Source organism: Schistocerca serialis, chromosome 7, assembly GCF_023864345.2.
Source record: "Schistocerca serialis cubense isolate TAMUIC-IGC-003099 chromosome 7, iqSchSeri2.2, whole genome shotgun sequence".
NCBI classification, from domain to species: Eukaryota; Metazoa; Arthropoda; class Insecta; order Orthoptera; family Acrididae; genus Schistocerca; species Schistocerca serialis.
The window spans coordinates 481,166,627-481,191,257 of NC_064644.1; the positions used below are offsets into that span (position 1 = coordinate 481,166,627).

Here is a 24,631-nt window from a genome sequence, read left to right on the forward strand (position 1 = left end):
TAATAACACAAACAGGCAAAGGTACAAATCGCCGTCGACTAAGACGAGAGGCTGGCGTAGACCCGTTGCCTGGTGGCAACACATGGAGATATTACAACCCTGAAATACACATACACTAATGTAATGCCCCAGTTCTGGGAGACAATACAGTGTAGGTACATCAGCATTACCGACTATATAGACGATATGTGCATGCAGAGTGCAATTGAATTGAGGTTGCCAGGCACCTGAAACATCACATGTTTGATTGTGCCATCTTCCACGCTGGTATCCTTTTACTAGTTGACGAACTTGACGACGAAATACTGCGAGATAGTACAGAGAACTATAACGACGTCCTTGAACATCCTGAAATGAAGATGTCACTGAGTTCCCAAGAAATTCAACACCACAGGCAAACACAAACAAAGACAATTGCACACTACCCGCGCAACAAGTAGTATATGATACAACAAAATGTAGACCCTATATTACACCAGTTCGTTTTGTCTACGGGGGTAGCGCACACAGTCACTACGAAAAACAAAACAATAAGGTAGCTGAAAGACACATCCTGCAACTGGACAGCACCAGACACAACAACTCCGTAAACGGACATACAACAGTCGCATTTTACGAACAAGTCCGCGGTAAAGATCAAAATCAGGGGAAATGCTCAGCGTAAAGAAATCAAACTCCATATTACCAGAAACCATAAAGCAGGAAAGACGTGCTGCACTACAAAATTACTCGAAATGGGAGCAACAAACGGTCAAGAACATCAACGAGACACAACCAAGGATCCCAAGCTGAATACCGTTAATTACGTAAACTACGAAAACTTAGAAGTTAACCTACGGCTTAGCGAACTAGAAAACAAGGATACATTTCAAACAGCTCTTCGCTATGTAATACGAACTAAGCATGAAAACGGGGATAAGATCTGCTTTCTAACTACAGAAAAAACTGACAGGATGATCCTAAGAGTTGAAAATCTGCCAACGAACTCCAAAGAGCTCAAATGGCTCTGAGCACTATTGGACTTAACATCGGAGTTCATCAGTCCTATAGAACTTAGAACTACTTACACCTAACTAACCTAAGGACATCACACTCATCCATGCCCGAGGCAGAATTCGAACCTGCGACCACAGCAGTCGCGCGGTTCCGAACTGAAGCGCCTAGAACCGCTCGGCCACAGCGGCCGGCCCCAAAGAGCTATGTAAGCTTTTAGGGGAGGCATGTGCGCGAAGGGGAGAGGGCCTAAACCTAGAGAAAGTATACAAGGACTTCGTGAGAGCACATGGACGTGTGTTTCTGGATTTTAAAGAAACCACACCCAAGTGTTTTCCCTTCACTAGATATTCCTTCTGAAGATAATACAACTAAATTGTCAGGGCAGTACCCTAGTAAACATGGAACTAGGTAGTCTCTTAGAAGAAACAAAAGCAGACATCGCCTGCGTTCAGGAACCTTATCTGCGAGGCGGGAAAATTTCAGGGCTCCCCTCACATTACAATAGCAGGAACACTAAACGCGAAAGCCGCGATAATAGTAGTTAATGAAAACCTCATAGTAACACAGATCACCCAGTTTTGCTCTGAACACATTGCCACAGCAGAAATAACAGACGCACAGGGTGTATGGCTCATGTCGTCTACTTACGCTCAGTACTCGTATGATACAGAAATTTTCTTAGACAAAATAAAAGAAAATGAACGACACTCAGAAAGAAAAATGCTGCTCATTCTAATTGATATCAACGCAAAATCCCCCTTGTGGAACTCAGATAGAACTGACGACAGAGGGAAATTAGTGCTTGACGTGGTAAATGAGTGCAGCCTCTTCATACTGAATAGGGAGGGTCAGCCACCTACTTACCGCGGAGACGCCGGTGGTGTACGTAACAAAGACCTTTCTCTAGGGAACGCAAAATCTCTTCCACTAGTCAATACATGGAGGGTATTAGGTAGAGCCACACACAGCGACCACAAGGCAATCATCATAACCACAGACAGATATATCAATACACATAACGTGGACTACGAACAGCAGCATTTACTCATAGGAAGAGCCGACTGGCAAAAAGTTCGAGATATTGTTGAGGCGTCGTCACTACACACTGTTAAAGGCAGTATAGATTACAAAACGCATGTACTGACTACAAAGAGCACAGGAAGCAGCTATACTACGCACAAAAACTGGGTGGGAACAGAAACAACCGTGGTCGACAGAACTGGCAAAACTAAGGAATGATTCACGGTAAAAAGAAAGTACTACCAACAAGCAAAGACAGCTCCTGAAAGATAAGACTTCATCTGTATCGTGACGCTAAACAGAAATACCAAAAACAACTAAAGACAACAAGGCAAGACTAATGGACCAATTTTGTAAAAACCCAGCTACAGAACGACATCTGGGGACAACCATTCCAGATAGAAACAGAATGACTTAAGACACCGACAGTTCTGTCAGCACTAAAACAAGCTGACGGCAAAATGACCAGGGGATGGAGAAGCACAGCAGAATATCTTCTGAACAGGCTCCTCCCAGGTGACGACCCCGCACAAGGCGAGCGACACCACGCTGACCTAAGAGAGAGCATGAGGCAACCATACGTCAGTGACAGTGTAACCATGCCATTCACCAAGAACAAGTCACGACGGCAATCAGCAGGCTTAAAACCAGAAAAGCACCTGGCCCAGACAAAATACTTTCGAAAACATTAAAACAAACAGTAACACAAATCACGCCTTTTCTTACTAACATGTTCAACGAGGCACGACTAACAGGCAGAAATCCAGACCTCTTGAAAACTGCTAATGTAGTAATAATCAGGAAATCACAAGACAAAGAGCCAACAGACCCCCCAAACGTACCGACCGATCTGCTTCTTAAACACTCTCTGCAAGATACAGGAAAGGCTTCTGTGTGACCGTTTACAATCGCACAGACACCTCCTCGGCCTAACGCCCCATCAATTCGGCTTCAGGGATGGTAGATCAATAGAAGATGCCGTCAACCAAGCACTGACAGTTACAAATAGCATCAGCGACAAATACGGGGCCGCCATTCTAATCGACATAGCCGGGGCTTTTGACAACTTTTGATGGCCGTCCCTCTTCTCCAGGTTTAGGGAAATGAAGCTATCAGCTTCCCTCTACAATAGACTCCTCGATTACTGCAGAGTAAGAGTGGCGGAGTGAAGGGCTGGTACACGGAAGGTTGTCAAGAGAATAACAAAGGGATGTTCACAGGGTTCGATCTGCGGACCAATATTCTGGGATATCGCAATCGAGCCCTTGCTGAACACCCTGTACAGTGACGACAGGGTAAGAGGTGTGGTGGCTTATGCAGATGACCTGCTCGTAGTGGTGTCAGCCAATTCGAGAGGAGCACTAGAGACAAAAGGCACGCAACTGCTTCAGAAAATTAAGAGTTGGTGCAAAGAAAATAAATTAAAAATAGCTCCCAACGAAACTGTATATTTACTGCTCAGAAGGACAATACGGAAGAATCCAGTTCTAAAATTTGACAATACAAGCATAAAGAGGAAGCAAGCCACACGTTATCTCGGGCCGCATCTAGACGAAAAACAGACTTTCAACCACTATATAAAACTGACAATTGACAAAGCCTCGAAAATTATGCACTAACTAGCAAGACTAAACAAAACTCAGTACAAATTACCTATTAAGACGATAAGGACTTACCGCACTGCGAAATTTAAATCCATCGCATGCTTCGCCGCAAGTGCTTTGGCTCGCAGACTGAATATACAGACTAACAAAACAAATGCAAGACGAGGTCAGCGTAGTGTAACCCTGAGAATGAGCGGAGCCTTCAACACCACGTCACTAGAGGCACTTTGCGTTGTGATGGGGACCTGCCCTGTAGACATAACATTACGTTACAGAGCTGCACTTTTCTGGCTTAAGAGGGACAGACTCGATAAAGTCACCGAAATTACGGGAACCAACATTATGAACAAAACACAAATGAAACAATGGCGGATTCAAACATGGCAGAGAGAGTGGGATGCATCCGACAAGGGTCGCCGAGTACACTCTTTCTTTCCTGATGAACACGAAAGACTACAACTGAAACATGTCTACCCAAGCCGAGGGATGGTCCACTTCCTAACAGGCCACAGGCCGTATCCGGTGCATTTAAAACGTACGGGACTAACTAGCGATACAGTATGCGTATGCGGAGAAACTGGGACACCAGAACATGTCACACTGCTGCGCAACACGCTAGCACAAGTGAGACCTATACAGAACGACAGTGGTTCAAATGGTTCAAATGGCTCTAAGCACTATGGGACTTAACATCTGAGGTCATCAGTCCCCTAGACTTAGAACTGCTTAAAGCCAACTAACCTAAGGACATCACACACATCCATGCCCGAGGCAAGATTCGAACCTGCGACCGTAGCAGCAGCGCGGTTCCGGACTGAAGGGCCTAGAACCGCTCTGTCACAGCGGCCGGCTACAACGACAGTGACATCGCCAGAATAATACGTAATCCCGATGACTAGGACACAATAAATAGCGTAGCCGATATTGTATCGAACACTCTGCACGAAGAACACAAGCGCCAAAACCCATATGGAAGGAGCTGTAGACAAGCACAAACAACACAGCAAACCACATCGGAGGACACAAACACGATCACAGATTCCGAAACCGAGGAAGGAACACTAAGTGAACATAACTCAGAAGGCATCAACATGTAAGGGACCAAAACCAACATTACATGACACTGCATGCCACAACACAGTCACAAAGAACACAACAATCATAAAACAAATAAACACTGGCACCACATACTAAGACTGTAGTAATAAGATAATGTTGCTTGGGAGTAGAAGGCTCGAAGAACTTTTATTCCGAGGCACCTCCTCCCCAATGATATCCCTCATAGTGTTTAAAGTATACTGCTCACAAGCAGTAATGTATTGCTCGTCTTATTGTGTGCCGACAGAAGTATATTCTCTTCTCTATTCAAAGCTACAATCAATGAATTTCATATATCAGAAATGTACTAAGTTATTTAAGAAATAATGCATTCAAGTAGCAATGAAGTATATTCTACTTCTACTAACAAGGTACAAACATAAGTTATTTCTCATGTAAAGCTAAAATTCATGTATTCCATGTATGAAATGCTCAATCAGCATTTAATCTGTATAATCTGTGTAAACATACATTAGTACAAACCATTTCAGATGACAATACCTCGAGGTTGTACCGAGACCTTCTCATCTGAAATGGGTGGAAATAGGCCATTACTAATCAACATGCTACTTAGACTGCATTACACATCCAAATACAGCATATCACTTCCTTCTACATACTACAAATTATTTTCACCACGCTCACTGTGTTACGTTTTATTTTTTTTTTATTTTTCTTTGACATTTGCATTATATAAATTAATTCTAATCAACTAGGTAGTAACAAATTATGTGGAACCATTTTAACAATTGTTAAGCATTCATTTTTCTGTAACCTCAGAGAAATCTTTATATATTATGTTATTAAAAACAGTCTTGGTTGCAATTTTAGTTTTTTTTTTTTTTTCAACGACGCGTTTCGCCTTATTTAGGCATCTTCAGGTTATCTTTTCTAGAGGGACGCAAGTGACACCAAGATCTGCATAACGCGTTCCCGTTCACAGTAGCGAGCAACAGGGTAAGATGGGGGCTCAGGTACTAGTACCACATATGGATTGGAAGATTTTATATATTATGTTCTTCATATTTAAAAAAAATCATTCACAACTGTATACCAATAAGCTTGTAACAATGAGAAGTCTTTGCTATTAGATTCAGAAGCATCCGACCCAACTTACATCTCCAGGTGGTGGGCTACTCTGTACTGTTAATGAATAAATAAATAATACTGCCGCTCTTCGATCCTTGTCGTCACAAGAAGTCCACTGCGTTTCCAGCAAGCCGTCCTATCTGTGTGTAAAGACGTTAGTATATGCCGTAGCTGACTGCACCTTCACCCTGAACTGAAACCAGGCTATAGCTCCTCATACGACGAAGCTAGTTCCTGTCAGGGCTACGAGTAATTCTAATCACTTCCTTTTGTACCATGAATTCTATTCACCTAAATGAAGAGATCTGCTGAATCTGTCAATGAAAATATTCAAATTGTATTAACTTACTTACAGTGAGACAATTATTAAACGAGCAGGATTAGCCGAGCGGTCAAGGCGCTGCAGTCATGGACTGTGCGGCTGATCCCGGCGGAGGTTCGAGTCCTCCCACGAGCATGGGTTTGTGTATTTGACCTCAGGATAATTTAGGTTAAGTAGTGTGCAAGCTTAGGAACTGATGACCTTAGCAGTTAAGTCCCATGAGATTTCACACATATCTCAACATTTTTTGAATTATTTAACTGTATGAAATAAAATGATAACTTCTGAACGGTTTGCATTAGGACCTTCAAACAGCTCTGTTGGCCGCGGGGCAAGACGAGAATTAGTATGCGCATGCACGGTTTGGTTTAGCGACGAAGCCCAGTTTCATTTGGATGGGTTCGTCAATGAACAAAATTGGCTCATTTGGGAGACTGAGAATTGGCATTTTGCGATCGAAAAGCCTCTTCATCCTCAACGGGTGACAGTGTGGTGTCCAATGTCCAGTCACGAAATGATCGGTGCGATATTTCTTGATGGCACGGTTACTATCGAACGGTATATCAAGGTTATGGAAGAAAATTTCGTCCCCATTATACAAAGTGATGCTACTTTCGACATGGAGACCGATCCCATCGAAGCAGGAGAGTGTTTGATACCCTGGAGGAGCCCTTTGGGGACCGCATCTTGGCTTTGGGGTACCCAGAGGCCAATGCCACGGACCTAGATTAGCCGCCATATTGTGGGGTTATGTTAAAGACAAAATGTACAGCAATAGCCCCAAAACAATTACTGAACTGACAACAACCATTCAGGAGCTCATCGACAATATCGATGTTGTGACACTTCAGTGAGTCATGAGAATTTCGCTATTCGTCTGCGCCACATCATCGCCAAGGATGGCAAGCATATCGAACATGTCATAACCTACAACTGAAGATCTGTAGTGAGCATTAGACGTTGAATAAGGTGTGTGCACGCCATAGTTTGTAACTAATTTACGTTTTTTTTTTCATATAGTTCAATAATTGTCACCCTGTACTCCTACATCCCCAATGATGACAATTTTTTTCTTACAGCAAAAGTAGCCGAAAATAAACGTTTTAGCAAGTCTGCTATGCTGTTTTTCCAATTTAGGTTTTCATCATTATGCACACATAAGAAATTAGAACTTCCAACCTTGTTTATTATTTCTTCCTGCTGTACAAGGTTAATAGGGTGTTATATACAGGGTGAGTCACCTAACGTTACCGCTGGATATATTTCGTAAACCACATCAAATACTGATGAATCGATTCCACAGGCCGAACGTGAGGAGAGGGGCTAGTGTAATTTGTTAATACAAACCACAAAAAATTGCACGGAAGTATGTTTTTTAACACAAACCTACGTTTTTTTAAATGGAACCCCGTTAGTTTTGTTAGCACATCTGAACATATAAACAAATACGTAATCAGTGCCGCTTGTTGCATTGTAAAATGTTAATTACACCCGGAGATATTGTAACCTAAAGTTGACGCTTGAGTACCACTCCTCCGCTGTTCGATCGTGTGTATCGGAGAGCACCGAATTACGTAGGGACCCAAAGGGAACGGTGATGGATCTTAGGCACAGAAGAGACTGGAACAGCACATTACGTCCACATGCTAACACCTTTTTATTGGTCTTTTTCACTGACGCACATGTACATTACCATGAGGGGTGAGGTAAACGTACACACGTGGTTTCCGTTTTCAATGACGGAGTGGAATAGAGTGTGTCCCACTGGAAACGCGTCGACGTATGTGGTATCAGCATGATGGTGCACCTGCACATTCCGCAATTAACACTAGGCTAACCCTTGACAGGATGTTCGACGGGCGTTTCATAGGACGTGGAGGACGCATGAATTGGCCAGCCCGTTCTCCTGATCTTACACTTCTGGACTTCTTTCTGTGTGGTACGTTAAAGGAGAATGTGTACCGTGATGTGCCTACAACCCCAGAGGATATGAAACAACGTATTGTGGCAGCCTGCGGCGACATTACACCAGATGTACTGCGGCGTGTACGACATTCATTACGCCAGAGATTGCAATTGTTCGCAGCAAATGTTGGCCACCACATTGAACATCTATTGGCCTGACATGACGGGACACACTCTATTCCACTCCGTAATTGAAAACGGAAACCACGAGTGTACGTGTACCTCACCCCTCATGGTAATGTACATGTGCGTCAGTGAAAAAGACCAATAAAAAGGTGTTAGCATGTGGACGTAATGTGCTGTTCCAGTCTCTTCTGTACCTAAGGTCCATCACCGTTCCCTTTGGGTCCCTACGGCACTGATTACGTATTTGTTTATATGTTCAGTTGTGCTATCAAAACTAACGGGGTTCCATTTAAAAAAACGTAGGTTTGTGTTAAAAAACATACTTCCGTGCATTTTTTTATGGTTTGTATTAACAAATTACACTAGCCCCTCTCCTCAAGTTCGGTCTGTGGAATCGATTCGTCAGTATTTGATGTGGTTTACGAAATATATCCAGCGGTAATGTTAGGTGACTCACCCTGTATTTTGGACAGTACAAAACTGAATGCGCTGTGTTTCCTCAAGTTTCCGCTAACACATTTCTGGAAAACCAGTCAGTATCTTTCATAAAAAATTTATTTACTACTTTCTCTGTAAATCCTTCTTATCCAAGCTTGACAATAATACTTTCTAATGCTTACTTTACCATTGATAATAATTACAATGAACGATCAAAAAATGAGGCACCCAGAAGCGGAGGAGGAAACAAATTGGAACTTCATAAGTTAAAAGGGTTGTGATGTTATTTCAGTGATTAAAGTCATTTTTACAAATATCCTGGCAATATCAGCTCACTTACTATTATGACGTTTCACCTCCTGTGGCCTGCATGGATGCATTGGTTCGGCTGGAAAGGAGGTCATAAAGCCATTGTATCCGCTCTTGTGGCAATGTGGTCCACTACTTTTGTAACTATAGTGAGAAAATGAAACGCCTACAGCCGTCCATGTGAATTTATTTATTTTGTAGCTACCAGTTTCGGCGCTTCAGTGCGCCATCTTCAGGCTGTAGTTGATGCTGAAGGGGTTGACACGAGCCCTACATATACCGCATCAGTAGCCAACATAAATGGTTACGCAGACTATCTAAAAATTTTCACGTCTGTAGTTCAAGCATCGGCTGCCAACTGACTGGAGAAACATTCAAAACACAACATCCAAAGTTATGTGCAGTGAATACAGAGGACAGTTTGCCTGTGTCTCACATTCCCATTCACCGGGCCAATGTCGCATTCAGATGCCCCACGGTTCCTGATAATGTACGGTTCGACCAGCCAGGCAATTTGGGATCCGCAGTGAGGTCCCTTTCAAACTCTGTCAGGAGCTGAAAGAGCCGTCTCACATGGCTACGCCGCATTTCCGTGTCCTTCACGGCAACTACTCAACATGTTCACGCCCCTCATACAGAGTAATTCAAAAGCAGCTGTACAAACTTAGTGGGCGTAATATATGCATCAAAGTAAGAGTAAAAAGTTATGAAGTTTTGTCTGAAATTGCTTTATTGCAGAGTTATGCACTGGAGTAGGGATCACCAGTGCAACACAAAATTGATTCCTCTCAGAAAGGAACGACACGAAGGGACCCGAAATTCAGCTCAATATGTAGTGTAAGTTTATTACTGGACATGTTCAGATGATGTCAATCTCCACGAGGACAGTGACGTACTCGACCTCTCTCGAAATGTTGCAAGCTCCGTTCATCTCATTCTGCATAGTCTTGCAGTTATTTTCAATTCGCTGTTGTAGCTGCGCTACGTTCTCAATTGCAATACCATACACGAGATCCTTGGCATGGCCCCAAATGAAGAAGTCCAGAGGTTAATACCCAGAGATCTGCACGACTTGATCACTTATCGAGATAAGCAACGCTGAGATACCCTGCTGCCCCCGACTGAAGTGTGCAGAGGTATCGTCGACAAAGCAACGTCAGTCGGTGTGCAGGTGAAGACGTGCCAGAAGCCTTTACTACACCATGGTACAATGCCTACCACATATGACGTTATGCACCATAACTTGGAAATAAGCCAGGGTCATACAAACCTTTATTTAAGGGGGGAAGGACGTCAAACGGGACGTCTTGGAGCAGGAGAGACACCACAGGAATTTTTAATTTCCACAGTCTATACTTTTAAAAATAAATTCATAAAACTTTGTCAGAATGACCAGAAAGGACTCAGGATTTACACTTATAGTGGTGGAAGTTCAAAAATATAAGAAAATAATTTATTTTTTTACATTTGTATTTCATCTTTTTTTCACTTACAGTTATTTTCAATTCACTGCTGACAAAGTTTTATGAATTTATTCGTAAAAGTATAGACAGTGGAAATTAAAATGTCCTGTGGTGTCTCTCCTGCTCCAAGACGGCCCGTTTGACGTCCTACCCCCCTCAACATTTTACCCTTATTTTTATTCGCACACCACACCGACGAAGAGCGTGCACTAACTTCTGAATCATACTGTATAGTCTACCAGGACCAGTAACTGCACTAAACACCAATGATACATTCCGGTGGACGTTCACAGAGAACTACAAGTCTAATCATTTACGCACCTGCCGATGGTACGCGTAGTAAGTTACTTTTACCTCCAATCATATCTTGTCACAGAGCTGTCCCACGTTGTGTTTATCTTCTTAATTTTCCGAAACTTTCTCTATTATCCCGCCTAGTTTGTATCTACATTACAAAAGCGCCCAGTAGGGACACAAATGAATTACCAGATAGGAGGTGGCGGGGGCAGCAGCATGTCGGGCGGCGGAGGCAGCGTGGGCGAGGAGTCGTGCGAGGACGGCGGGGGCGGCAGCAGCGGCGGCGGCAGCATCAGCTGCGGGGGCGGCGGGGGCGGCAGCGCGGGCGACAGAGACGGCGGTGGCGGCTTCTCGTCGCGCGGCGAGCAGGCGCCGTGCGCGGGCGGCGGCCGCGACGTCGTCGTCAGCTCCAGCGGCTTGTCCAGCGGCGGCGCCGGGGGCGGCGGGGGCGCCACCGACAGCATCTTGCTCTCTCGCCACGACCGCTTGCGGCTGCGCCGGCTGGGAGCCTGACAACAGGTGGCAGGCGTTCGGCCCGGGCTCTCCACGTGCCAGACACACACACTGACGAGTCGAAATACGCGATTAATCAAAATGAATAGTGCCAGCAAGTCGTAACTGAAATGATGTATGCGATTCACCGCTGTGTGTGTTGACATACAGTAAGGTACACAAAAATGTGGGAACACCATAAACACAACACATTATTATGCCAAATACGGTGCTCAAAAGCCGTTGACTTTCAAAACAGCTTCCAGTCGTCTCGGAATGGTTAAATACAGAACCTGTATGGGTTTGAAGGAAATCTTATTATTCCTACAAAATACTGGCAGGTTGAAGTAACGGTGACTGAGGTATATAGCGATCTCGGTAGAGATGGGAAAAGTCGTTCATCTTTGGGAACTAGTTTACTGGTGACCGCTCTTTTTTGGGCACCGTTCCTTCTTACTCGTTCACAGTTCATTGTGCTTGGTATATGGTTCTTATGAAAAACTGAATATCAGTACCATGGCTGACTGAAGATGGAAGGCGCCAAAAGGGAGCACTTGCCTACCCCCTGGAGTACTCACTCACTCCGTCTTCAGGCCATGAGTGGCCTACCGGGACCATCCGACCGCCGTGTCATCCTCAGTGGGGGATGCGGATAGGAGGGGCGTGGGGTCAGCACACCGCTCTCCCGGTCGTTATGATGGTATTCTTGACCGAAGCCGCTACTTTTCGGTCAAGTAGCTCCTCAATTGGCATCACGAGGCTGTGTGCACCCCGAAAAATGCCAACAGCGCATGGCGGCCTGGATGGTCACCCATCCCAGTGCCAACCACGCCCGACAGCGCTTAACTTCGGTGATATCACGGGAACCGGTGTATCCACTGCGGCAAGGCCGTTGCCTACCCCCTGGAGTACAGAGTTTTTATTCATAACAGAATTCTCATACACTTGTAATTTTCGTGATTCTGCAAAACATCTCGTTTAGCCAACTGTAGCGTTATGTGACTGAACGCTGTGAAAAATATAAGGCGGCGCACGAAAAACCCGGTCCCTAGTACAGACTGCTCGCCAATTACGCACGATTTGTTGACCGCTACGAGCAGAATAGATAAATATGTAATAATTAGGCAGTGAAGAAATAACAAATAATAACAAATAAGCTAATGCAAACAACTTCTAAACAATAGATGATTGATAACTGACAATGAGCAGTGTAGTAGCAGGGGCCGATTTTTCTTGCGTCACCCTGTGGGACTGAAATAATATTGTAGGAGTTATCATATACTCTTTACAAAATGTGACACCATACACTCCATTACGAAGAGCGGGCTTCATTCGGTTGTGAGTCGGTCTGCCTAACATAACAATACTCTTGTACCTTGGATCAGAAAAAGACGGAAAATGGCCACTCCTGTGTGCCGTCCCGACGTCCTTTGCATGTGTAATAACAAAAAATCTTGCCTTTTCTTCTGCTGGTTATCGAAATAGTGAAGTAAGCTGATACGCCGTTTTATTACCTGAAAAGATGTATTACATACCATGTAATTTTTATGCAATTTACGGGATCATAAAATAAATTTTAATTACCGGTCGTGGACGCTGAATAGAATACGAAAAGAACAAGAAGTTCAGAGTTCAGAAAAGATTTGAAAGGGATCTAGAATGGGCGTCGAAGCGAACGAATAATAACAACTCGATACTGAACTATGAGCAGTCGGCAGTGGAACTGAGACGAGTGGCCACGCGAAGAAGGACGAGTCCGGCCGAGCGACACCGGGACAGACAGGAACGGGACCGAGGCTGGAACGAGACCGGGCGACGTGCCGTTGCGGGAACGAGACCGACCGTTTCCCGTTCCAGGGAACTATAAGTAGCAAGCCGCGACCGAAGTCAACTATGAACGACCGTTCCTTAGAATTGGTTCCTCGCTCGTTCCGCTCATCTTGGTGAACCGTACCTTTGTACCCGTTAGTTCGCGAACGACCCATCTCTAGATCACGCACCCTTTCCTGCGACGTATACCACAAGGGCTCAATAACACAGACATGCGAAAATTAATCCTCGTGTTCACAAAACCAGTCCCGGGCGATTCTCGCTTTGTAAACAAGAGAACAAATATTGCACCCTGGATGAACCTGGATAACCGAATCCCCGCCATATTTTATTATACGAAAATAAATTCGGCCAGAAGTTAGAAACAGTGTCAAAAAAACTCATCTGACCAAATATCACTCTTCCGTTCCTCCATAGTGCAGGTTTTACACCAACAGCTCTACGTTTTCCTCTGTTATGGCTGTATTTGCATCACAGATGAGTAGTTTTTGGAATTTCACCTCGCTCAGGACTTCCCTGCTGACGGAGCTCCCTCCATTTCCTTTTTTCTTTTTCTTCCCGTGCTGACATGGTTCGCGAGTGCGATATTCACTTCTGCTGTGACTTTTGCAGCTGTCGCCCTTTAATTTTCATTACAATCTTGTTCAATGAACGTTCGTCACAGTCACTCAACACACACTTTCGTCCGCGTTGTGACTCAGCGGATGACGTTTTTCCGCTTTCCCTATGTGTAATGTAAATTTTCGATAGCACTCCTCTTGAAACACCAGCCATTTCGACTACCTTGTTTACTAAAGCACCCACCATGCGAGGATCAACGATTTTGCCACGTTCGAGTTCACTTGGCTCAGACATAAGGCACTCATAACTACGCGGAACACTCTTCCGAACACGACTGAGAATGAAGTGTTACATGCCGTTTATGCAAACATTTCACACTCCTTATGTACTACAAGGAAAGATGACCGTGACAGAATAACATTAAGTAGGGAGTAGGTCGCCGAACATATATTGTGCGCAGATATTTGTTTTCGTATGTGCAGACATTAGACGGGAGGTGTGGAGTACGAGAAAACGGCAAGGTGTGCCCATAAATGAACGGCTTCACGTGCTGTGTGCGGGGCATTTTACGTTCAGGCGTCGCGGCTTGGTGGTGGCTTGACCGTCGAGGAGTAACCACTCTCTCCAACAATGAAAACAAAACACAAGATGATTTTGTGATAAATAAAAGCCGGCCGGTGTGGCCGAGCGTTTCTAGGCGCTTCAGTCCGGAACCGCGCGACTCCTACGGTCGCAGGTTCAAATCCCGCCTCGGGCATGGATGTGTGTGATGTCCTTAGGTCAGTTAAGTAGTTCTAAGTTCTAGGGGACTGATGACCTCAGATGTTAAGCCCCATAGTGCTCAGAGCCATTTGAACCTTTTCATTTTTTTTTATAAATAAAATACAGGGGTTGACTGAAAAGTAATGCCTCCACCTTCCTATCTCTTCAGCAATTGGCAGCAATGGTATGCGGGAGGTTTTGGCTTGTGCCGTAGCCTCTTCTCTACAGCTCCAGTTGGCAGGAAGCCTGAGCATTGAACGATTGTGTTTTTACAGTGTAAAGTATGGAATCCCGCGCAGACGGTCGGTCATTGCGGTTTAAGCAACGTGCAGTCATTGAATTCTTGACAGCAGAAGATGTGACCCTAAAGGAGATTCATCAGAGAATGAAAACAATTTATGGTGATTATGTTAATGCGAGTACTGTGCGCAGCTGGGTGATTGAGTTTAAAGATGTTGAGGCGGGAACATCTGACCTGTGTGGACGTGCTGTGACAATAACCACCAAGTTTCACAAGCAAAATGTTGACAGATTGATTCATCGTCGTGTCACGCGGAGAGGAACTGCGAGCGCAATCGGCATTTCACAAGAACGTGTGGGCCGCATATTGCTTTGCTTGGCTATCGGAAGATCTGTGCACGATGGTACCCCGGATTCTGACTCCTGAAATGAAAGCGCACAGACTTGAAATTTGCCAGGAACTCCTCTCGCGTTACGAGAATGAAGGTGACACCTTTCTCCATTCAATTGTGACAGGAGACGAAACATGGGTACACCATTACGACCCGGAGACAAAACGTCAGTCTATGGAATATCGACACAAAGGCTCTCCCCAGAAAAAGAAATTCAAGACGCAGCCCTCAGCTGGGAAAATCATGGCCACGGTGTTCTGGGACGCAGATGGTGTTATCCATATTGATTTCCTTGATCATGGAACAACAATAAACTCAGAGCGTTTCGTGATGACTGGGTGTTGTGTGATGTCCTTAGGTTAGTTAGGTTTAAGTAGTTCTAAGTTCTAGGGGACTGATGACCATAGATGTTGAGTCCCATAGTGCTCAGAGCCATTTAGAGCGTTTCATCACAACGCTGCGAACTCTGAAACGACAGCTAACAAGGGTCTGAAAGGAAAATGGAAATGTTCTCCTGCAGCACGACAATGACAAACCACACACTTCACATGCCACCATAGCAGAACTTCAGATACTCAATCTCACCACCGTACGGCATCCTCCATACAGTCCAGATTTAGCACAGTCTGACTTCCATCTGTTTCCGATAATGAAAGACCATTTGCGGGGACATCATTATGCTTCCGATGAAGAAGTTGAGAGAACTGTGAGACAGTGGTTGCGGAAACAGCCTGTCGACTTCTTCCGTGACGGCTTCAAAAAAGTTGTTCATCGTTGGCAGAAAAGTATCCAGTTGGCTGGTGATTATGTGGAAAAGTTAATATTGGTAATTAAAGATCACATTCTAGGGATTGTTTCTGCGTTTGATTTATTAAAATATTCCCATCCAAACTCAATTAGCGAAGGTGGAGGCATTACTTTTCATTCAACCCTCATATATTGTAATCTTGAATGTCATGTTGAACCTTCGAGGCGTATCTGGTATGTAAAGTTGCGTTCTACTCAAATTCATGAGTTACTCCAATGATCTGTGCGCCTATTCAAGAAAGCATATGTTTGTAAAGGGAAAGTGAAGAGAATCAACTACGGTGACCGGATTAAAAGGAAAAGGTAAATACGTCAGATGTTACGTTGGTTGACAGATCTCATGAAGTGTCCCAACTCAGCTTTACCTAAAATGAGTGAGACAGCAGCTACATAAAACACTAAAGCAACAAGAAAAACATTTCAACTAGATTGTGCGGGTGCCGTTCGTGGTCAAATAGAACAGTGCAGTCTGCAGGCTTGGCCAGCATCCTCATTTATGTTCAAGCATGCGTGTCTCGCGGTGTTCCCATATTTTTGTCCAACACCTGTACGACGACGCTAGCGTGAAGCTCAATGTCTTATGATCCCACACTGTGTAGCCATTTCACATAGAAAATAATATTTTCTTGTAAATTATAGATTGCAGCTAGGAGTCGTCCTTTTTAAACTTTATTGTGCAGATCTAGATTTCCGCTAGACCTAGCCATTCGCAAAGCGCTATTATTTTCGCTCAATGCACTGAGTATTAAATGAACTGTGGATGAAGCCCGACCAACATGGAATTACATGCATTGAGCGAAAACAATAGTGCATTGAGAATGGCTAGGTTCTAGCCGAAATCTAGATCTGCACAATAAAATTTAAAAAAGGCGACTGATCGCCGCAACCAATAATTTACAGATCAATATAACAGTCGCTGAGTTAAACAGCTTTGTGAATGAAAGATAACCTGATGAAAATAGTATTGTTCATCTTGAGCTCAACGGTTGATCCTTGTTAACATTTTTAAGAAACCACCACAGCGATATAGAAACACTTGTATTGTATCACTGCCAATTTCGTTCAAAAGAATATGATTAGAACACGGTATCAGCAGTCTTCATAAACAATTATCTTGGTGTTGTGCCAGCAGTAAACAGATTCCTAAGACTCTACGAGGGTACTGGCTGGTTTTATTAGTATGACAAGGAGAGATACCGCACAATAAACTTAGTTTCGATGAGGGAAACAGTGGGCTAAGTCCTTTGTTGTTTTGTCTGCCGAAAACCTCCTTTCAGTATCTACCGGTTCACGAAATATAAGCTGCGTGAGGTTTTGGTGATTCACGCTGCATGTTGAGGGCTGTCGGTGTTTTTAGCGTTCCGTACCTCAATTGGTGAAATCTCAATCCTTACAGGATCACTTTCTTGTATGTCTGTCTGCCTGTCTGTCTCTCTATCTGTCTATCTGACTGTTGAGAACCTTTCTTCTCAGGAACAGGTGAGGTACCAGGTTGAAACTTGTGTCAGATACTAAGGCCTACGACCCTCTGCGGTGTAAAACAGTTAAGCTTCTAAGTCACTGCAGTTAACAGGTATATTTGCAATCTCACTCATAAAAATGGTTCAAATGGCTCTGAGCACTATGGGACTCAACTGCTGAGGTTTTAGTCCCCTAGAACTTAGAACTAGTTAAACCTAACTAACCTAAGGACATCACAAACATCCATGCCCGAGGCAGGATGCGAACCTGCGACCGTAGCGGTCTTGCGGTTCCAGACTGCAGCGCCTTTAACCGCACGGCCACTTCGGCCGGCCACTCATAAAAACCTATACATGAACAATCTAGTGCTAAAGCTTATGCCTGGAAACTGGGAAGTCGCGGAATCGAATCCCACTCAGACATGTATTTTTAGAGACCTTCTTTTCACCTAGCCCTTACTTCTCAACGATGTGAGGAGTCGACAGAAAGGACACATGGTTCGAATTCGACGTTCAATTGTGAGCCCCCTTTCCCTGGTCGCATAACTGGGGTAGCTTAGGGACACGCAAGTCGCTAAAGTGACGTCCAAAAGATAAACTTGCACCAAGTCACTGAGCCACAGGAAATTTTTATTTTTATCTGTTGCAAGGCGCTAAGACTTTACCACCATGCATTTCATATTCGTTTCGATTTATATTTATACTAGATCATTGTTTACGGTGCACAATCGGATTGTTAATCATATAATTGGCTGATACTGTCTAGCACCATGTACTAACAATTTCCGTAGTACTACATGCATGGGAGTTAATCAGAGCTGAGCACTCACAGGAAACGCGAATGGCCACGCATTTCTATTCCTGAGAAGCCTCTATCGGCTAATGAGGGACTGGGAAGAGACTTCCATTATGTAGGGGCAGACATTTACCGCCCTGAGAGAGAGCAGAGCGAGGAGAGGGGGTTCACAATGCTGGAGAACACAAAACCCCTGTAGTGTGGGCAGGAGAATGCATTCTAGTGGAATGGAAAACATTTCAGTACAGAGTTACTGGACAAGGAGGGTTAGCGGTGGACGAAGACGAAACGTCATCCTTTTAGTGTGAAGAAACACAAGGGGCACAAACAATGGCCATGAATTGACATCCGAGGAATCTTCTCACGGGTAATGCTGGGGAACACTTCCCACCGAAAAGCAGAGACACGTTTTTCATTGGTAGAATGCTAAGGACCTAGGAAGGGAAAGGGAAACATCCAGAAAATTTTCTCAACTGATTATGTGCTACCAGTGATCGGCTGGCAGATTCAGTACCCATGCAGGAGAGGGGGAAGAGGGGGATATTTTTGTGACGGCCGCTGGTATTCGAAGCTGTGTGCTCAGGAGGTAGTGGGGTATGGCATGGAGAGGCACTTCCCTGCGGGGATCGAAGACACTTCGCTCTGGACGTCGACATAGAGACTTCGCTGGCGAGACACAGAGTGAAGAATCTGTCGGTTAGATTTCGAGAAGTGTTGCTTCCGACACGAGGGAAGCGTAAGTCGTTTCTCTGTGAACAGAGTTATTCTGTTCACTCGAGCGATGATTCTTTAGCTTTCTGGAGAGTCTGACACACAGTAAAGTGCTTCTTTACGGGAGAATACTTGAGTCGGAACTCTGTTCCTGGCAAGTGAGCAAACAGAAATCTTGACTCGTGTTCTGTCTTGTACTGAGATAATCTTAGCGATAGGAATTTGAGGACAGCATATTGCGTCTAATCTGTAGGCAGAAATGAAATGACATGAAATGATCATGTGGCATTGTCGGCCGGAAGATCCTGCCCAGGGAAATTCGGCCGTCGGGTGCAAGTCTTACTTCAGGCAACGCCACATTAGGCCACCTGCGCGTCGGTGATGGTGAAGACAACACAACACCCAGTCCACGGGCGGAGAAGATCTCCAACACGGCCGGGAATCGAACACGGACTCGCTGCATGGCAGGCAAGCACGTTATCATTCAACAACGCAGGTGGACCGCGTAAGTAGAGAAATGCAGGTATACCTCAAACTGTATATTGACCACACAGGCGGACGTTCCAACTCCCTACCCGCCTCCGGGGCGGATATTCCCTAGAATGCACTGTAAAACGGTGATGATGTCTAACAAGGGAACCTCCCCATCGCACCCCCCTCAGATTTGGTTATAAGTTGGCACAGTGGATAGGCCCTGAAAAACTGAACACAGATCAATGGAGAAAACATGAAGAAGTTGTGTGGAACTAAGAAAAAAATAAGCAAAATATACAAACTGAGTAGTCCATGAGCAAGATAAGCAACATCAAGGATGGTGCGCGCTCAGGAGCGCCGTGGTCGCGTGGTTAGCGTGAGCAGCGGAACGAGAGGTCCTTGGTTCAAGTCTTCCCTCGAGTGAAACGTTTAATTCCTTTATTTTCGCAAAGTTATGACCCGTCCGTTCGTTTACTGACGTCTCTGTTCACTGTAATACGTTTAGTGTCTGTGTTTTGCGACCGCACGGCAAAACCGTGCGATTAGTAGACGAAAGGACGTGCGTCTCCAATGGGAACCGCAAAACATTTGATCGCAAGGTCATAGGTCAACCGATTCCTCCACAGGAAAACACGTCTGATATATTCTATACGATACTGGTGACGGCATGTGCGTCACATGACAGGAATATGTTGTCGATCCACCTAACTTGTACACTTGGCGAATGGGTAAAAAGATTCTTCTACCTAGCCCGATTTAGGTTTTCTTGTGGATGTGATAATCACTCCCAAAAAAGTGGCCGACCAGAGTGGCCGAGCGGTTCTAGGCGCTACAGTCTGGAACCGCGCGACCGCTACGATCGCAGGTTCGATTCCTGCCTCGGGCATGGATGTTTGTGATGTCCTTAGGTTAGTTAGGTTTAAGTAGTTCTAAGTTCTAGGGGACTGATGACCTCAAAAGTTAAGTCCCATAGTGCTCAGAGCCATTTGAACCAACCCAAAAAAGTGTTGAAAATGTAGGGTTGGCAGAAGAGCCAACACTGTTTTTCTAGAGGAGGCCGAAATGCACGCGTTTAATTACACGCTGACTGGCGTGAGGTCTGGAACAGGACAATATCTTGAGAATTGCAAATAAAGTAAGTAGTTGATATAATACTTAACTTTAATCCACAATTGTAGAACATCGCTCTTGATGATACATGCTTCATATAATAAATATCAATTGAATACGGCGCCTTGCTAGGTCGTAGCAAATGTAACTGAAGGCTATGCTAACTATCGTCTCGGCAAATGAGAGCGTATCTCTGACAGTGGCGACACCCGGGTCCGACGTATACTAATGGACCGCGGCCGATTTAAAGGCTACCACCTAGCAAGTGTGGTGTCTGGCGGTGACACCACAGAAAACATAAGAGTTTGTCACATAAACTGCAAATAAAAAAGTCAGACTTTTCACTCGAGGGAAGACGTGAACCAAGGACCTCTCGTTCCGCAGCTGCTCACGCTAACCACGGGACCACGGCGCTCCCGAGCTCACACTGTCCTTGATGTTGCCTATCTTGCTCATGGACTAGTCAGTTTGTATATTTTGCTTATTTTTTTCATAGTTCCACACAACTTCTTCCTGTTTTCTCGATTGATCTGTGTTCAGTATTTTCAAGGCCTATCCACTGTGCCAACTTACTCGTATAACTAAATCTGAATGGGGTGCGATGGGGAGGTTCCCTTGTAAGTAATATGAAGTTTGTGCGGAGTTCCCCCCGCACTTGTCCGGTTCTTTTACTGTAGTACGGTGTATCGGCTGCGTTCAGCACGGCTCACCTGCTGGTGCTGAGGCGACATGGCAGCTGCGGCCGCGGCAGCAGCGGCGGCGGCAGCCGCGGCCGACCGCGAGCCCGCGCCCGGTCCGGCGCCCATGCCGCCGCCGCCGCCGCCGCCGCCGCCGCCGCCGCCCCCGCCGCCGCCCACGTCGGCCGCCTTGGCCTGCACGAAGCTGCGCAGCATCTCGCTGAAGAAGAAGGAGTGCGGCACGAGCGGCATGTTGTAAAGGTAGGGCGGCGTGGCGGCCAGCAGGCGCGACACCAGGTCGCCGTTGCGGAAGTCGAGCGGCAGGCGGCCCGCGCCGCCCACGCCCAGGCCCGCCCCCGCCGCCCCCAGGCCGGCGCCCGGCGGCATGGCCGGGGGCGGCACCGCCGTCTTGTGCGCCGCGGGGGGCGGGTCCACGTCCCCGCCCGAGCTCATGCCGGCGCTGCGCTGCCGCCGACCGGGGGCTGCAAACACGGCGGTGTGGGTCTCAGTAACTCAGGAAAAAGATGAAAGATGAATTCGCCAAAGCAAAAACGTAAGTATTGGTAAATAAAAGTGCGAAATATTTTCGCACAACAAAATTACAAACCAAATTCACATCATTCAGTTGCAGATGACAAGCTACCAGTGACTTAACAATGTACAGATGACTTTGCAGGGCCCTGTAGTGCAAAAATAAGGTAATGACAACAGCAAGCAAAAACTGTTATTAGGTTTAATTTCCGTAGATTAAAGCTGCAGTGGATTAGAAATAACTGCCAAACAGTTGCAAAACCCAGGTTTATTAAAACTTGACCATTGTTTCGACGGTTTTAAAACCGTCTTCTTCAGCAGATATCTACATCTACATCTATATGGATACTCTGCAAATCACATTTAAGTGCCTGGCAGAGGATTCATCGAACCACCTTCACTATTCTCTTTATTGTAGCTTTTCACGACTTTGAGTGTGGAATGCAGTAAAATTACAATAAACATAATTACGGGAAACTTTTACGTTCTACAGGATCCGATGCCACGTTTTATATTTTAATGCCAGTTTTATACAAATAATTCAAGTGGCACATTATAAAACTTCCTGGCAGATTAAAACTGTTTGCCGGACCGAGACTCGAACTCGGGACCTTTGCCTTTCGCGGGCAAGTGCTGTACCAACTTAGCTACCAAAGCACGACTCATGCCCCATCCTCACAGCTTTAATTCCACCAGTACCTCGTCTCCTACCTTCTAAACTTCACAGAAGCTCTCCTGCGATTCTAGAAACATCCCGCAGGCTGTGGCTAAGCCATGTCTCCGCAATATCCTTTCATCCAGGAGTGCTAGTTCTACAGGTTCGCAGGAGAGCTTCTGTAAAGTTTGGAAGGTAGGAGACGAGGTACTTGTGGATTAAAGCTATGAGGACGGGCCGTGAGTCGTGCTTGGGTACCTCAGTTGGTAGAGCACTTGCCCGCGAAAGGCAAAGGTCCCGAGTTCGAGTCTCGGTCCGGCACACAGTTTTAATCCGCCAGGACATTTCATATCAGCGCACACTCCGCTGTAGAGTGAAAATTTCATTCTAGTGGCATATTATATATTGCTGTATCCAAATATGTGGAATTTTCACAGGTTTCAAGACAAAGCCCTACAACTGACCGCTACTACTTTAATATAATGTGTTTTAAATGGAGATTAAATCGATGACAGCCGGCCGGGGTGGTCTAGCGGTTCTAGGCGCTACAGTCTGGAACCACGTGACCGCTACGGTCGCAGGTTCGAATCCTGCCTCGGGCATGGATGTGTGTGTTGTCCTTAGGTTAGTTAGGTTTAAGTAGTTCTAAGTTCTAGGGGACTGGTGACCTTAGAAGTTAAGTCCCATTGTGCTCAGAGCCATTTGAACCTTTTTGAAATCGATGACATGTACTAGACAGAGTCAACGACTCCCACATCGGCTACCGGTATGTGATTGTATGTGTGTATGCTACACTAATTTTTTGTAAACATTTCCTCTGATTTTACTTATTGTAATGTTTCTATACTTGTTCCACACACAATGCCGTAATTTTGTTAACAGGTACAACGTCTTCTGAAGAAGACGGTTCTAAAATCGTCGAAACCATTGTCAAGGTTCAATAAACCTGTATTTTGCAGTTGGTTGGCTGTTACTCTCCAATGCATTGAAGCTCTTACATGCACAGTTACTGAAGCGCAGCCGCGTTCAAAATCTTGAAAAGAAAATTCCGTAGATCAGTTATCATTTAAAACGTGTTCACATTCCACGGATTCCACTAGAAAGACTTACTCAGGAACATATCTGAGTGTATATGAAACTGTTATGCATAACAGGCGGCCCTTATATTCAATAAAAACACAGTTCTGTTCTCTGCTGCTACGAGCACAGCACAAGGCAAGTACACAAAAGCCAGGTAACTTTTCCAGATTACCGAAATTTGCTGATAATTTTTTAGAGAACGACGTTTCAGTCATATTGGACACGTCAGTCGCCGTTAAAATACTCTATTGAAAATAAATTATTTTCAGACACAAGTGTGACAATTTCAGTAAGCAGGACGCTATATGCAGCAGTTCATTCCAACCACTAAGAAACCACATTGCTGGTGTCAGCCGAAACCGCTAATTTCTTAGTGAAATTGTGTGTGCGTGTGCCTGAAAATAAACTTTTTTCAAAAATAAACTTGTGCTAATGTCGACTGGAACTCATTCTTTGAAATACTGAAATTTTAATGGGTAAAACACAGAGAGCGAAAGGTGCTCTACAAGATTTTTTGTTGCACTGGGATCCACAGCCATGAGTGATATCAGTTTGCAGCATTGTCTCTTACTATTAGCATTGAACCACCCTTTTATTCTACGTTGTTGATCACCAATCAGTTACAGCAGTGTATCTTATAAGATACACTGCTTATATAACTTATAAGATATATCTTATAAGATAAAATAACGAATGATGAAGCTCTCAGTAGAGTCGGCGAAGAAAAGAACATATGGAACACACTGACAACAAGGACGGACAGGATAAGAGGACATCCGAGAACTACTGTGTGGCACCAGAGGGTTACTGTAGAGGGTAAAAACTGTATGGGAAAACAAACATTGTACACGCATCAAAAGATAATTGAGGACGCAGGATGCAAAAGTTGCTATTCTGGGACGAAGCGGATGGCACAAGAGAGGATTTCGTGGCGGGTCTTGTCAGACCACTCAGAAAACGGATGATCTAAAAAATAAATTAAAAAAGCGTTTAGTAAACTATAACTCATGAAACTCACCTACCTGGGTTATAGTAAACATACTTTAATACTTCTGCGTAGCAGTTGTGTGACGCAGACAAGTAGGGGAGCTCGTGGCTGAACGGGAAATTGCTCTTTTCTAGACTACACAGTGCTGCAGCCTGTTGTAAGGGCATCTAACTATTTCTCCGAATGGAAGGGAAGTTAGGGCAGAAATTTTTATTTAGTTTGAAGTGCGAGATTTAAGTGAATTGTTGTCCGTCACGTTGCCGCTTGCGTTGTTCTAAGGTTGATGAATTTCAACGCCAGTTAAGCTCTTAATTGTTAACTGTATACCCTAAAATGAC

At 44.9% G+C, this 24,631-nt stretch overlaps 1 protein-coding gene across 1 annotated transcript in view; it reads right to left on the reverse strand.

The window, feature by feature from the left end:
• LOC126413158 (WAS/WASL-interacting protein family member 3-like) overlaps positions 1-21,492 on the reverse strand; it is a 57,882-nt gene extending 36,390 nt beyond the window's left edge. Inside the window, exons 1-2 of the mRNA XM_050083053.1 lie at positions 21,140-21,492; positions 10,917-11,291 (exon numbers count right to left, since the gene is read on the reverse strand). Of these exons, the coding sequence (XP_049939010.1) occupies positions 10,917-11,291; positions 21,140-21,492 (728 nt within the window). The remainder of the gene's footprint in view (positions 1-10,916; positions 11,292-21,139) is intronic.
• Between the last annotated feature and the right edge of the window lie 3,139 nt (positions 21,493-24,631).